Source organism: Rattus norvegicus, chromosome 14, assembly GCF_021556685.1.
Source record: "Rattus norvegicus strain SHRSP/BbbUtx chromosome 14, alternate assembly SHRSP_T2T, whole genome shotgun sequence".
Taxonomy (NCBI): Eukaryota; Metazoa; Chordata; class Mammalia; order Rodentia; family Muridae; genus Rattus; species Rattus norvegicus.
The window spans coordinates 80495500-80507826 of record NC_141547.1 but is presented as its reverse complement, the minus strand read 5'-3'; the positions used below and the strand labels follow the sequence as shown (position 1 = coordinate 80507826).

Sequence of the window (12327 nt, the reverse complement as noted above, 5' to 3'; positions counted from 1 at the left end):
GAGATTGTTCAGTTGGTAAGACAGTTTGCTGTTAAAGCAAGAGGACCTGAGTTCAGTTTTCTTATATGCATACAAAAGCGCTATGACTACTTATAACCCCAGCATGGAGGTGGGGGATGAAGACAAGTATACTCCAGGAGTTTGAGTCAGTGTACTACATACACATGCACACATTGTGCACACATATAACACACACATATACACACACACACGTGCACAGATGTATAGCATCAAACAATTTATTAGTGTACATTTAAAAAACAATGGTGTAACATGCATTACTTCCGACCACAGGATTATTACTGTACATTTAAACACTTTTGTTGGTAAAGGTTGACTTTTTCATGAAATACACACTCATGCACATACCTCGAATGCCTTTTAAACTATTATCTTTCTATTCCTATATTCTTGTGTGTATGTGTATGTGTGAGTAGATGTAGGAATTTATATGTATGTATACATGTGGATATCAAAGGTCAAATTGTTTTTCTTAGTTGTGCTCCATCTAATTCTTTTTGATACAGAGTCTTTCCTTGAATATGGGCTAGACTGACAAACCTTCAGTGTCTTGTGGTCTTCCCTCCCACACACACACTCCTAAGCTAAGGCTGCAACATCTAGCTTTTGAGAGAGGTTCTCCGGTAACCTACACTAACCTTGATCTCACTATGTCAAAGATATCCATGAGTTCTTGATCCTCTTGTCTCTTTCTCCCAAGTGTTGGCATATCAGGTATACACAATCAAGCCTGGCTTTTTACCTGGGTTCTGAGGACCCAAACTTAGGTTCTCATGTCTAAAAAGAAGGCACTCTCCTGATGGAACAATTTTCCTAGCCCCACTAATGAGTTATTTATTTTATATCCATATACATTAAAAAAGCCTTTTGACTTTTAGAGAGTAAAGAAATTTCATTTTTCTAAAATGTTTATATGTTCACTGATGACATTGGAATCTATGGACTTCTATAATAGCAACTTCTGTATACGCAAATGTGTATAAGGATCAACATTCTCACTGAATGTTTTTTAACTATGACACAGCTGTCGTATTCTTACATAATAAATAAATAATTTTATAAAATCTTTTCTAGAGTTATCTATAAGTATTTGAGTGAAAAACCATTTGAAGAATACCAAGAGAGTACATACTATAATCGATTTTTACAATGGAAATGGCTAGAAAGGTAGGTTTTAATTTAATAGTAAATAAAAGTAGTAAGTGTATACTATTTTATGTTAACTTTTCTACCTATTACAATACTACTGGAAATCTTTTTTTTTCTTTTTTCTTTTTTCTTTTTTTTTTGGTTCTTTTTTTCAGAGCTGGGGACCGAACCCAGAGCCTTGCGCTTCCTAGGCAAGCGCTCTACCACTGAGCTAAATCCCCAGCCCCAAATCTTTTTTTTTTTAAAGATTTATTTATTTATTATATAGAGGGCATCAGATCCCATCACAGATGGTTGTGAGCCACCATGTGGTTGCTGGGATTTGAACTCAGGACCTTGGGAAGAGCAGTCAGTGCTCTTAACCACTGAGCCATCTCTCCAGCCCCTGGAAATCTTGAATGTACATATTATTTTATATAAAAATCTTTAATAGAATATTATATAATTTCTTATGATTCAGTAAACTCCATTCTTTCTATTTCAAATAGTTAACGCTCATGGTTCATGGCTAGAAAATAGAACATTTTGGCTTTATAGTAATACAAAACGCAGTGGTTGAAACTTCATAGTATATTTCTCTGTTCAAATTCTTGCTAGCTGTGTGGCATTAAGGAAGTGATTTAACCACAATGAGCTATAGATCTTTTTTTCTGTACAGAGATACTTACACCCCTATCTTAGGGTTTCTTTTGCTACTAAGAGACACATGACCACAGCCACAGCAACCCTTATACAGGAAAACATTTAATTAGGGGACATTTAGTCCATTATTGTCATGGTTTCAGGCAGGCAGGCAGGCAGGCATGGTGCTGGAGAGGTAGTTGAGAGTTCTACATACATATTGGCAGGTAGCAGGAAGACAGAATGAAATTGAGCTTGCCTTGGGCTTCTGAAAACCCAAAGCACACCCTCAGTGACACATTTTCTCCAGCAAGGCCACACCTACTCCAACAAAGCCACTCCTCTCAATAATGCCACTCCATATGATCCTGTGGGGGCCATTTTCATTCAAGCAACCACAAAACTTCACTGCTTGACTCTTGCTGGGATCCATGTACAATGCTTAGTCCAGGGTTTGGTGCACAAAAGAATATTATAAAAGCATCAGTTACTATCAGTACAATTGTGATTACTCTTTCTAAAATGATTATTGATTATTATAAATTATCACTAATAATTGACATCTGACTCTTTACCCCCATTTTTGAGATGAGGTTTTATTATATAGTCTGGTTAGTCTCGAACTTACTGTGTAGACCAAACTGACTTTAAACAGATCTCCTTGCCTTTGCATTTTGAGTACTGGGATTAAAGGTGTGTGCCACCCTTTCTCTGTCTCTGTTTGTCTGTCTGTCTGTCTGTCTGTCTCTGTATCTCTCTCTCTCTCCCCTTTCCCTCCCTCACACACACACACTTCTTTTTGAGAGGTTACATTTTGAGGTACTTTACATAAAGAAAAGTGAGCTATGTGTATATAGTTTTCCTCAGCAGCCTTTTGACAGGTTGGAAAGTATGCCAAAGATTTTTCCTTAGGAAAAAAATTGTTCTATGAGCTATAAACATACATATTTCCTAGAATGGACTGTTTGCATACTTATTTTAAATTATAGAGGATAATGGAGCTGTTCTTCTGTATTATGTCAGTGTCTTTAATAAATTTTTGATGTGCTTGTTTCTCTGAATGAAAAGATGAGAGCTGTGAGTCCTGAGCATAGACACTTTCCTCTCAGGCACTCTGTTTTAGGCAATATGGGTCAACAGATAGGGTCAAGTAGACTTTTCTATTTTATAATTGCAGTTCAATATGACAACTGAAACTTTTTTTTTAATTGGTTAGGCGTCCAGTAACAAAGAACACATTCAGACAATACAGAGTTTTAGGAAAAGGCGGATTTGGAGAGGTGAGTAACCTGTGCCAGTTATGGCACTAATTCTGTTAGACAGACAGTTGGCCATCTACACACCTGAACTCAGGCAGTGTGTCAACTTTGCCAGCACACTTATCTCCTTGTTGTGCATTTTGAGAATGGTTTCAGACAACTGGAAATGAAGGTGGATCTTTGAACATAATGTACTTTGCTTTAAACTTTAAGACAACAACGTACTTTCTTATCTTTGTGACTTCAACTTACACTTTCCATTTTGACAGAAGCAATTTTTGGTTGATGTTCAAATTAGGCAGTTTGTCCAGCTTGAAAAGTTTGTGAAATTCCTGTTATTCAGGACTAGCTCTGAAGTTTATGTTGCATAGAGTACTACTTATTTTTAGAGATGAAGTTTCACTAGCTTATCTAAGTTAGGTCCTGAGCTCAAGAGCTCTAGTGTGTCATCAAGCTGGGACCACACAAAAATACACACCATGTATCTAACCAGATGACATTGTCAAATGTGCTTATTTAACTAGACTGTTTGACATTGTCTTAGTTTGCTTTCTAGTGCTGTGATAAAACACTCTGACCAAAAGTCCCTCATGGAGGAAAGGGTTTGATTGTCTTATACTTTGAAGTCTCCAACTATCATCAAGGAAGGCCACAGCATGGATTCAAGAAGGAATTTGAAGCAGCACCATGGATGAGTGCTGCTTTCTGGCTTCCTTCCTCTGGGTCATGCTCAACCAGCTTTCTTATACAACCCAGGCCTACTTGACCAGGGTGGCTGGACCCTTCTCTATAATTAACAACCAAGAAAATAGCCATCAGATGCCCCAGGGCTATCTGATGGAGGCTATTCCTCAATTGAAATTTCCTATTCTAAGCTGTAGATTATGTCAAATTGAACTAATCAGTATAGATATAGATGTACCTTATACCTGATATAAAAGGTATTCAGGGACTCTTATGATGGTGTATGTCTGTAATTGGGAAGCTGAATTATGAAGATAGCAAGTTCTAGACTAACCTGGATTCCATAGTGAAGCCCTATCTGGGAAAAAAAAGTGTTAGATTTAGGGATATAGAGAACATAGAACAGCCCTTGCCTCACATATGCAAGGCCTTAAGTATGATCCCCAACACCCTTTTAAAAAGCATTTTAAAATGTATGAATTTAGAAAATCCTAGGGAAAAGTCACAGAGATTTATGAGGGGTATGTTTTAAATATAATGGTTGTCCTGGATAGAGATCATTTGTAGCAGCTAGATAGAGAATAGCACACCGTTTTGTTGTGATAATTTACAGAGATGTTAATTGTCCCATTAGGTATCTGGAGTGGTCATATTCAGTCTATGGATTTTCAAGTCCACAAGACAGGCATGCCATTAGGAACTAACATTTTTTAAAAACAGAGGCAGGTTACACTGCCCAGATGTGAATTAAATCATACATGCTCCTGAATTCTACTTTAAAATAAAAGCAGAGTCTACCAGCATTGCCTCAAAATTGGGAAACCAGCTTCAGAGTTTACTGTGCTCAAGTAAGCTTAGTTAGCCATTTATATATTGAGGTGAAGGAAGTGGGCCAGAACTGCCATCACTTCCTGTTGGAGGTTACCCCTACACAGCTGGAGACTTGCACGACTTATCAATTTGTATTTGAATAATTCACCCAACACCATTTTAAGCCCTTCCTGGGGATGGTCTGTAGGGAAGCTCTGTGGAATGTTCCTAGACAGAGGCTTTCCTCTCTTCAGCTAATGCTGCTGTTCTTCATCTCCATGTGCAAAGCTTTAAAGTTTTAGGGAGCTGGGACTCATGTTTAAAAGACGTGAAATTCTAATTATAATCACATATATGATTTAAGATTGATTTATTTTAATCATTGTGAAAGATGATATAGATTATATTTGGATATATTTATTTCGGTTTTCAAATAAAGGGTTAGATGGATGGATTAGCTATGGTAGCTCTTTGCAGACTTTTTGTGGGTATTTTAGGCTCTAAGACAAGGCTGGAGAACTTTGTGTGGTCTGTTTCTACTCTGAGTGTCAGAGGGAGGCCTGTTGAGGTTTGGTCTTACCATCTATTGTAATGCTAAGTGTGGGCCCCCAAGACCTGAAGTCTATATGTAGACCTGTGACCTTGCCCCTAAGTTATTTCTGGCTGGTAAATAAAAATACCAACAGCCAGTATCTGGGTAGAAGAGACCTGGGTGGGGTTTAGGTTTCCCAGGCTTGGGGTCAAAGGAGAACCATGAGGAGGAGAAGGTAAAAGAGGAAGGAGAAGCTGCCATGGGTTAGGTGAGCCATAAAAATGTGGCCCTGACGGCTGGCCATTTGGAGTTAAGAGCACCCCAGTTGAAACATTATAAGTAACAATAAATAATTTGAGGTTACCCATAGAAAAGTAATTCTAATAGCTTAGAAGGTAGATGGACCCAGCTCTTGTGCTGATCAAAAGCTTATTTAAATATAAAGATTGTGTGTGTCTTTTATCCAGAAACTAAATGGTCTAAAGCAGAGTAGAAACCTTGGGTCTGGATTACTGGACCTTACTAAGTGCAGGGTTACTTATAGTTCCCCGTCAGTCTTAGTTCCTTGCATTAACACCTACCTGTCCCAGTGAGCTTGGAAGGTAGACGTAATTTACTTATTTTGCCAACCGTAATTCTCTTGTTTGTGCTTTAAGTGCTAGCAAGTCACTGTACAACTTCCTAAGGAGGCATGGTGGAAAGCATTGGGTGTGCAACTGGTTCCAGAGGTAGCACAGTGTTGTGAGAAGACATGTACTTAAGAGCTGTGCAAGCCCAAGGTCCAATCCTGCTTGTCATCTCCAGTTGTGTGACCTTGGGTTGCCATCTTGACCTCATCTTTGGCAGGAGAGCAATGGGCCCTGCTTTAGCTTCCTATGTATTGGAGCTGTTTGTTATACCCAGCCTTGAAGGTTTTAGCTAAAAAACAAAAACAAAACCCTGTGTTGTTCAAATTTTATATTCTAAAATTTTGTTTTTTATAAGGTCTAAAGACATATCAGGACATACTTAAATAGACTTGGCATGATCACAAAGAAAAACAAGTTCCCCTTGCATCCTGATAAAGCAGTTTCCTTCACTTCATGCCCAGCAGCTACTAGTGACAAGAAACTGGGAGTGATGATCCAGCTGGAAACTTCTAGTTATTAATACCCAGATGGCCTTGGCTTATCACATGTGGTATCTAGCCTTTACCAGGGAAGATTATCAAAGAGAAAAGTTTATCTCATATGCCCTAAAAATGTCCATTATATATAAATCATTTTCTCCCTTTAAACTAGGTTTGTGCCTGTCAAGTGCGAGCTACAGGAAAAATGTATGCCTGCAAAAAACTAGAAAAAAAAAGAATAAAGAAGAGGAAAGGTGAAGCCATGGCTCTGAATGAAAAAAGAATCTTAGAAAAATTGCATAGTAGATTTGTAGTAAGTATCTTATTTTAGTCATGTTATGTTACTTTTATTGATGTGATAAAATGCGTATCTAAAGGAAGTGTTTATTTTAGCTCATAGCCTGAGAAAGGATACAAACTATTATGTCAGACAAGACAGGATAACCAATGTAACATGGTGGGTCACTGTGTATTTGCAGTCAGGAAACAGAGATATGACTGTTGATGTCAGCTTGTTTTCTCCTTTTATTCAATATACAGGACATGGTGTGGCACCTCTAATGTTCAGTGTAGGTCTTCCCTGCTCAGTTAAATCTTTCTGGAAACATCCTCCCAGACAGAGGTTTGTCCCAGGTGGTTCTAAATCCTGTCAAGATGGCAAAGGTTAATCATCAGAGTCTTTCTGTGGATACTGTTTGAGTCCTAGCATTTTGGCCAGTAGTTCTGTTATAAACTCTGATTCAAGTCATGGACGTAGGGGCTATTTTTTCTTCATTGAGTTTTTGTGGAGTTTTGCTGTCCCCTATTGGAAATTATTTCACTTTGTAATGGTGTCCTTCTTATTTAGTCTTGGTAGGCGTATGGCAGTGCTGACCCTGCTGTTGACTTATGACTTGTTACCAGTTTTGTGCTGTTCACCATACCATGCTGTCAAGTCTTCACACCTTGATGATATCTGATGAGTGCTTTTCCTCCCCCTTGTGATAGCCAAGCTCATGCGTCAGCTGCCTCCTGTTGACCAGCTCTGGCCATCAGCATGATCACTTTGTATTTAAAGATTCTTTTTGTAGTCCTTCTAAAGTGGGCCTCCTCTCTTCTCTGGTCTCAGTCACTTTTCCATGCTTTGATTTTCTTTCTTTTTTTTTTTCTGCTCCTGAAGTATTTGCTACTGGACCCTCAACTACCACTCTCCACTGGTAGGATCTTTCAAATTGCAGGTAAGAACTGAAGATGAAGTGAACTGGTGTGAGTTAGAGGAGTGATCCCAGGTTGTAGACTGTGTGTTGTATAGTGTAGTTTTCCCACTCCTACTTAAGTATGCATTGGAGCATCTTTTGAAGTATGAAGACTAGTTAAGACAGAGGATGAATAATGGTTATACAGTGAGTTTAAGTGTTAAAATTTATTTCCTTGAAGTCATTTATTTCTTGGTATCAGGTTTGCTGCTCTGTAGAGACAACTGTTTTAACGCAGCCCCACCTCATAGCCAGCATCTGTATGTAGCAGCATGAGTCTGTGTGTTTGCTATGACAGTTTCACATGGAGTGGCGTGACACTCGTCTCAGAGTTGTTTAAACTCGCTGTATTACCTGGAGGCACGGAAACCTCAAACTAGCTTATGAGAGGAGTATTAGTAGCTCTGGCTTAAGACATAACAGTTTTGTTTCTGATGTTTTGCTTCTTTCTTTCTTTTTTTTTTTTTTTTCCTTTTCTTTTTTTCCGGAGCTGGGGACCGAACCCAGGGCCTTGCTTGGCTTCTTTCAAAGAACCTGGACTTACTTCATTTTATCTGTCATTCTGTTTTTTTCCTGTTTATAATGAACCATTGGGAGGTTCTCACCTACACTTAAGTCCTGGTCCTTTCCACTGCCACCTTATCTATACAACAGCAAACTTCAGAGTGCCCACCTCTGTCTGCACTCGTCCATTCCACTGCACTCTGTTCTCCACAAAACAACAATCTGTGGAGTTAAATTGGTCTCCACTTTTCTACTCCAACTGTTCTCTGGTGAAATTGGAGTCTGTTCCGGCCTCTCAGGCACTGAGCCACCATGCTCTTGCATCCACCACCACACTGCTTCCTAAGATGTCCCATCAGGCCTGAGAGCTGGATGTGCCCTCTACTTGGAATATGGCCACCACTTCTGCTCATCCTTGAATATCACTCTCTTCTATTTGTTCAGTAGTCACTCTGCGCATCAGAGTGATGTTTACAGCTTAGAAAATCAGAACCTGTTGGTGTCTTGTTCCCCACTGGGTCCTGGTACCTAGATATCATGGCATGACTGACATGATAAATGGTTCTCAAGATTATTATACTATGCATTAAATATATAATAGGATTGATACTCATTTACAGGAGGGGAGGGAGTAGGGTTTTTTGTTTCTTAAAGCATGAATAAGAAATAGCATGCCATTTGACTCTGCTCCCACTTATGTCAAGTGATGATGAAAGTGAACCCCACGACAGCAGGGCTGTGGTTGGTGCTTCATCCCACCCTCCTCATTCTCAACCCTCTGCATAGAAACACTTTTATTAAAATCCAGGTCCCATTCATGAGTAAGAGTTCTAAGAAGGTTGAAAGATGGCTCAAACATGAAAGGCTAGGCTTACAACCAAAATGTTAGAAGCTCTAAGCAAGCTAGCTTTACTTCGCACATATAATACATCATGTAGCACTATTGGAGCTCTCCGCCATGACTAGTGCACGCGTTCTTACGATCTCGTCTTAACATGAGACTGAAAATGCACTGGTTACAGTGCAATAAAAGAAGGGAGATAGGGTTACATTAGGATTAGGATTAAAGCTAGAGAAAGAAGTAAGGGGCTGAAAGATTGTCTTTATTTTTGAACAATATAACTGCAAGTGGAGACAGTCCTAGACTTTCTAGATAACTAATTTTGGATTTAACTAAATGATCAGAAGTAGATCAGTCACAAGTAGTTAGGAGGTGTGTGTGTGTCTGTGCTTGTGAGTTCACACCAAGTTCATGCCTACCTATGTATGTGCTTCCAGAGGCCAGAGGAAGAAGTTGAATGTCTTACTTTATTTCCCTTCACCTTATTTTCCCAAGACAGTCTCTGACTGTACCTGGAATTTGCTGGTTTGTTTGTTGTTTGTTTTTTCCAGCTGGGCTACCTGGTTAGCAAGCCTGACCCACCCTCACTTCACCCCTCCACTCCGGGCCAGGATTACAGGTGTTCATGACCAGCTCTTTTTTTTTTTTTTTTTTTTTAAATTTAGGATTAAAACTTAGGTCCTTGTGCCAATGTGGCAAGCACTGTAATCCAGTGAACCATGTCCCCAGCCTGGAAAGCATATTGATAACATTTTTAATAGCACTAAGGCCATCACAGTTTAGATAAAAGTGTTACAAAATGTGCAGGATTTCTACAGTGAGTGCTGTTGAAAGAAATTAAAGAATGCCTAAACAGGGGGAACATTTCTCTAGACTGGATGGTTCAGTGTTGTGAAGATGCTGGTTCTTCTCAGTTGATCTAGAGATGAAATGAGCTTCGTATAATCATGATCAAATCCCAGAAGGATGGGTTCACATGTGTATGTGTACATTTGTGTTTGAACTGTCAACAAGACAATCGAAAAGTGAGCAAATCTTACCAGGTCTTGGGACTTTAGCTCTGTGGTAGAGCCCTGCCTGGCAGATATAAAGCACTAAGTCCATCTCATAGGAAGAGGGGGAAGGGACAGAGGAGTAATATTATTTTTGGCCAGGTGAACCTCAGAAAACTGAGGCAGGAGGATGACTTGATCCCAGGAGCTCAGGGTCAGCCTGGGAATCATTTCTTCAAAAGCAAAACAAAACAAAAGTATAACGATGTTTCACAAAAAAGGCTACAGCTGACTAGTGACTATAAGAAAAAGTATGAGCCCACACCCGCGGATCCTGGCCCGCAGCAGCTCTCAGCTCCCAAACCCCGTGGGAGAGAGACCTCACCGCCTGATCAGGTGGGCACTCCTGAGGCTGCAGAGCGGAGGAGACCACCAACACTGCCCACCCCTGCCCACATCCCTGGCCCAAGAGGCAACTGTATAAGGCCTCTGGGTTCCCGTGGGGGAGGGCCCAGGAGCGGCAGGACCCCTGCGCCTGAGACACCACCGGAACCTGAAGGAAACAGACCGGATAAACAGTTCTCTGCACCCAAATCCCGTGGGAGGGAGAGCTAAACCTTCAGAGAGGCAGACACGCCTGGGAAACCAGAAGAGACTGCACTCTGTGCACATCCAGACGCCAGAGGAAAACACCAAACGCCATCTGGAACCCTGGTGCACGGAGGCTCCCGGAAAGAGCGGCGCAGATCTTCCCGGTTGCTGCCGCCGCGGAGAGGACTTAGGCAGTACCCCACGAGCAAACTTGAGCCTTGGAACCACAGGTAGGACCAACTTTTCCCCTGCAAGAAACCTGCCTGGTGAACTCAAGACACAGGCCCACAGGAACAGCTGAAGACCTGTAGAGAGGAAAAACTACACGCCCGAAAGCAGAACACTCTGTCCCCATAACTGGCTGAAAGAAAACAGGAAAACAGGTCTACAGCACTCCTGACACACAGGCTTATAGGACAGTCTAGCCACGGTCAGAAATAGCAGAACAAAGTAACACTAGAGATAATCTGATGGCGAGAGGCAAGCGCAGGAACCCAAGCAACAGAAACCAAGACTACATGGCATCATTGGAGCCCAATTCTCCCACCAAAGCAAACACGGAATATCCAAACACACCAGAAAAGCAAGATCTAGTTTCAAAATCATATTTGATCATGATGCTGGAGGACTTCAAGAAAGACATAAAGAACTCCCTTAGAGAACAAGTAGAAGCCTACAGAGAGGAATCGCAAAAATCCCTGAAAGAATTCCAGGAAAACACAATCAAACAGTTGAAGGAATTAAAAATGGAAATAGAAGCAATCAAGAAAGAACACATGGAAACATCCCTGGACATAGAAAATCAAAAGAAAAGACAAGGAGCTGTAGATTCAAGCATCACCAACAGAATACAAGAGATGGAAGGGAGAATCTCGGGAGCAGAAGATTCCATAGAAATCATTGACTCAACTGTCAAAGATAATGTAAAGCGGAAAAAGCTACTGGTCCAAAACATACAGGAAATCCAGGACTCAATGAGAAGATCAAACCTAAGGATAATAGGTATAGAAGAGGGTGAAGACTCCCAGCCCCAAGGACCAGTAAATATCTTCAACAAAATCATAGAAGAAAACTTCCCTAACCTAAAAAAAGAGATACCCATAGGCATACAAGAAGCCTACAGAACTCCAAATAGATTGGACCAGAAAAGAAACACCTCCCGTCACATAATTGTCAAAACACCAAACGCACAAAATAAAGAAAGAATATTAAAAGCAGTAAGGGAAAAAGGTCAAGTAACATATAAAGGCAGACCTATCAGAATCACACCAGACTTCTCGCCAGAAACTATGAAGGCCAGAAGATCCTGGACAGATGTCATACAGACCCTAAGAGAACACAAATGCCAGCCCAGGTTACTGTATCCTGCAAAACTCTCAATTAACATAGATGGAGAAACCAAGATATTCCATGACAAAACCAAATTTACACAATATCTTTCTACAAATCCAGCACTACAAAGGATAATAAAGGGTAAAGCCCAACATAAGGAGGCAAGCTATACCCCAGAAGAAGCAAGAAACTAATCGTCTTGGCAACAAAACAAAGAGAATGAAAGCACACAAACATAACCTCACATCCAAATATGAATATAACAGGAAGCAATAATCACTATTCCTTAATATCTCTCAATATCAATGGCCTCAACTCCCCAATAAAAAGACATAGATTAACAAACTGGATACGCAATGAGGACCCTGCATTCTGCTGCCTACAGGAAACACACCTCAGAGACAAAGACAGACACTACCTCAGAGTGAAAGGCTGGAAAACAATTTTCCAAGCAAATGGTCAGAAGAAGCAAGCTGGAGTAGCCATTCTAATATCAAATGAAATCAATTTTCAATTAAAAGTCATCAAAAAAGATAAGGAAGGACACTTCATATTCATCAAAGGAAAAATCCACCAAGATGAACTCTCAATCCTCATCTTCGATTGGTTTATATACAAGTGTGCAATTTCTAGGCTTGAAAGTAAAAT

The 12327-nt window shown here is 40.3% G+C and overlaps 1 protein-coding gene across 25 annotated transcripts in view; it reads left to right on the top strand.

The window, feature by feature from the left end:
• The window catches only part of Grk4 (G protein-coupled receptor kinase 4), a 75043-nt gene that overhangs the window by 30693 nt on the left and 32023 nt on the right, over positions 1–12327 (top strand). For 13 of the 25 annotated variants that reach the window (XR_015636795.1, XR_015636794.1, XR_015636791.1 and 10 more), the window contains 3 exon segments: positions 1096–1188; positions 3008–3071; positions 6357–6497. The exons of 4 other annotated variants lie outside the window; for them this stretch is intronic. Coding sequence is in view for 11 of the 21 variants with exons in the window: in XM_087584177.1 (XP_087440303.1) it covers positions 1096–1188; positions 3008–3071; positions 6357–6497 (298 nt within the window). In the remaining 10 variants the exon portion in view is untranslated. 25 annotated transcript variants of the gene reach the window in all.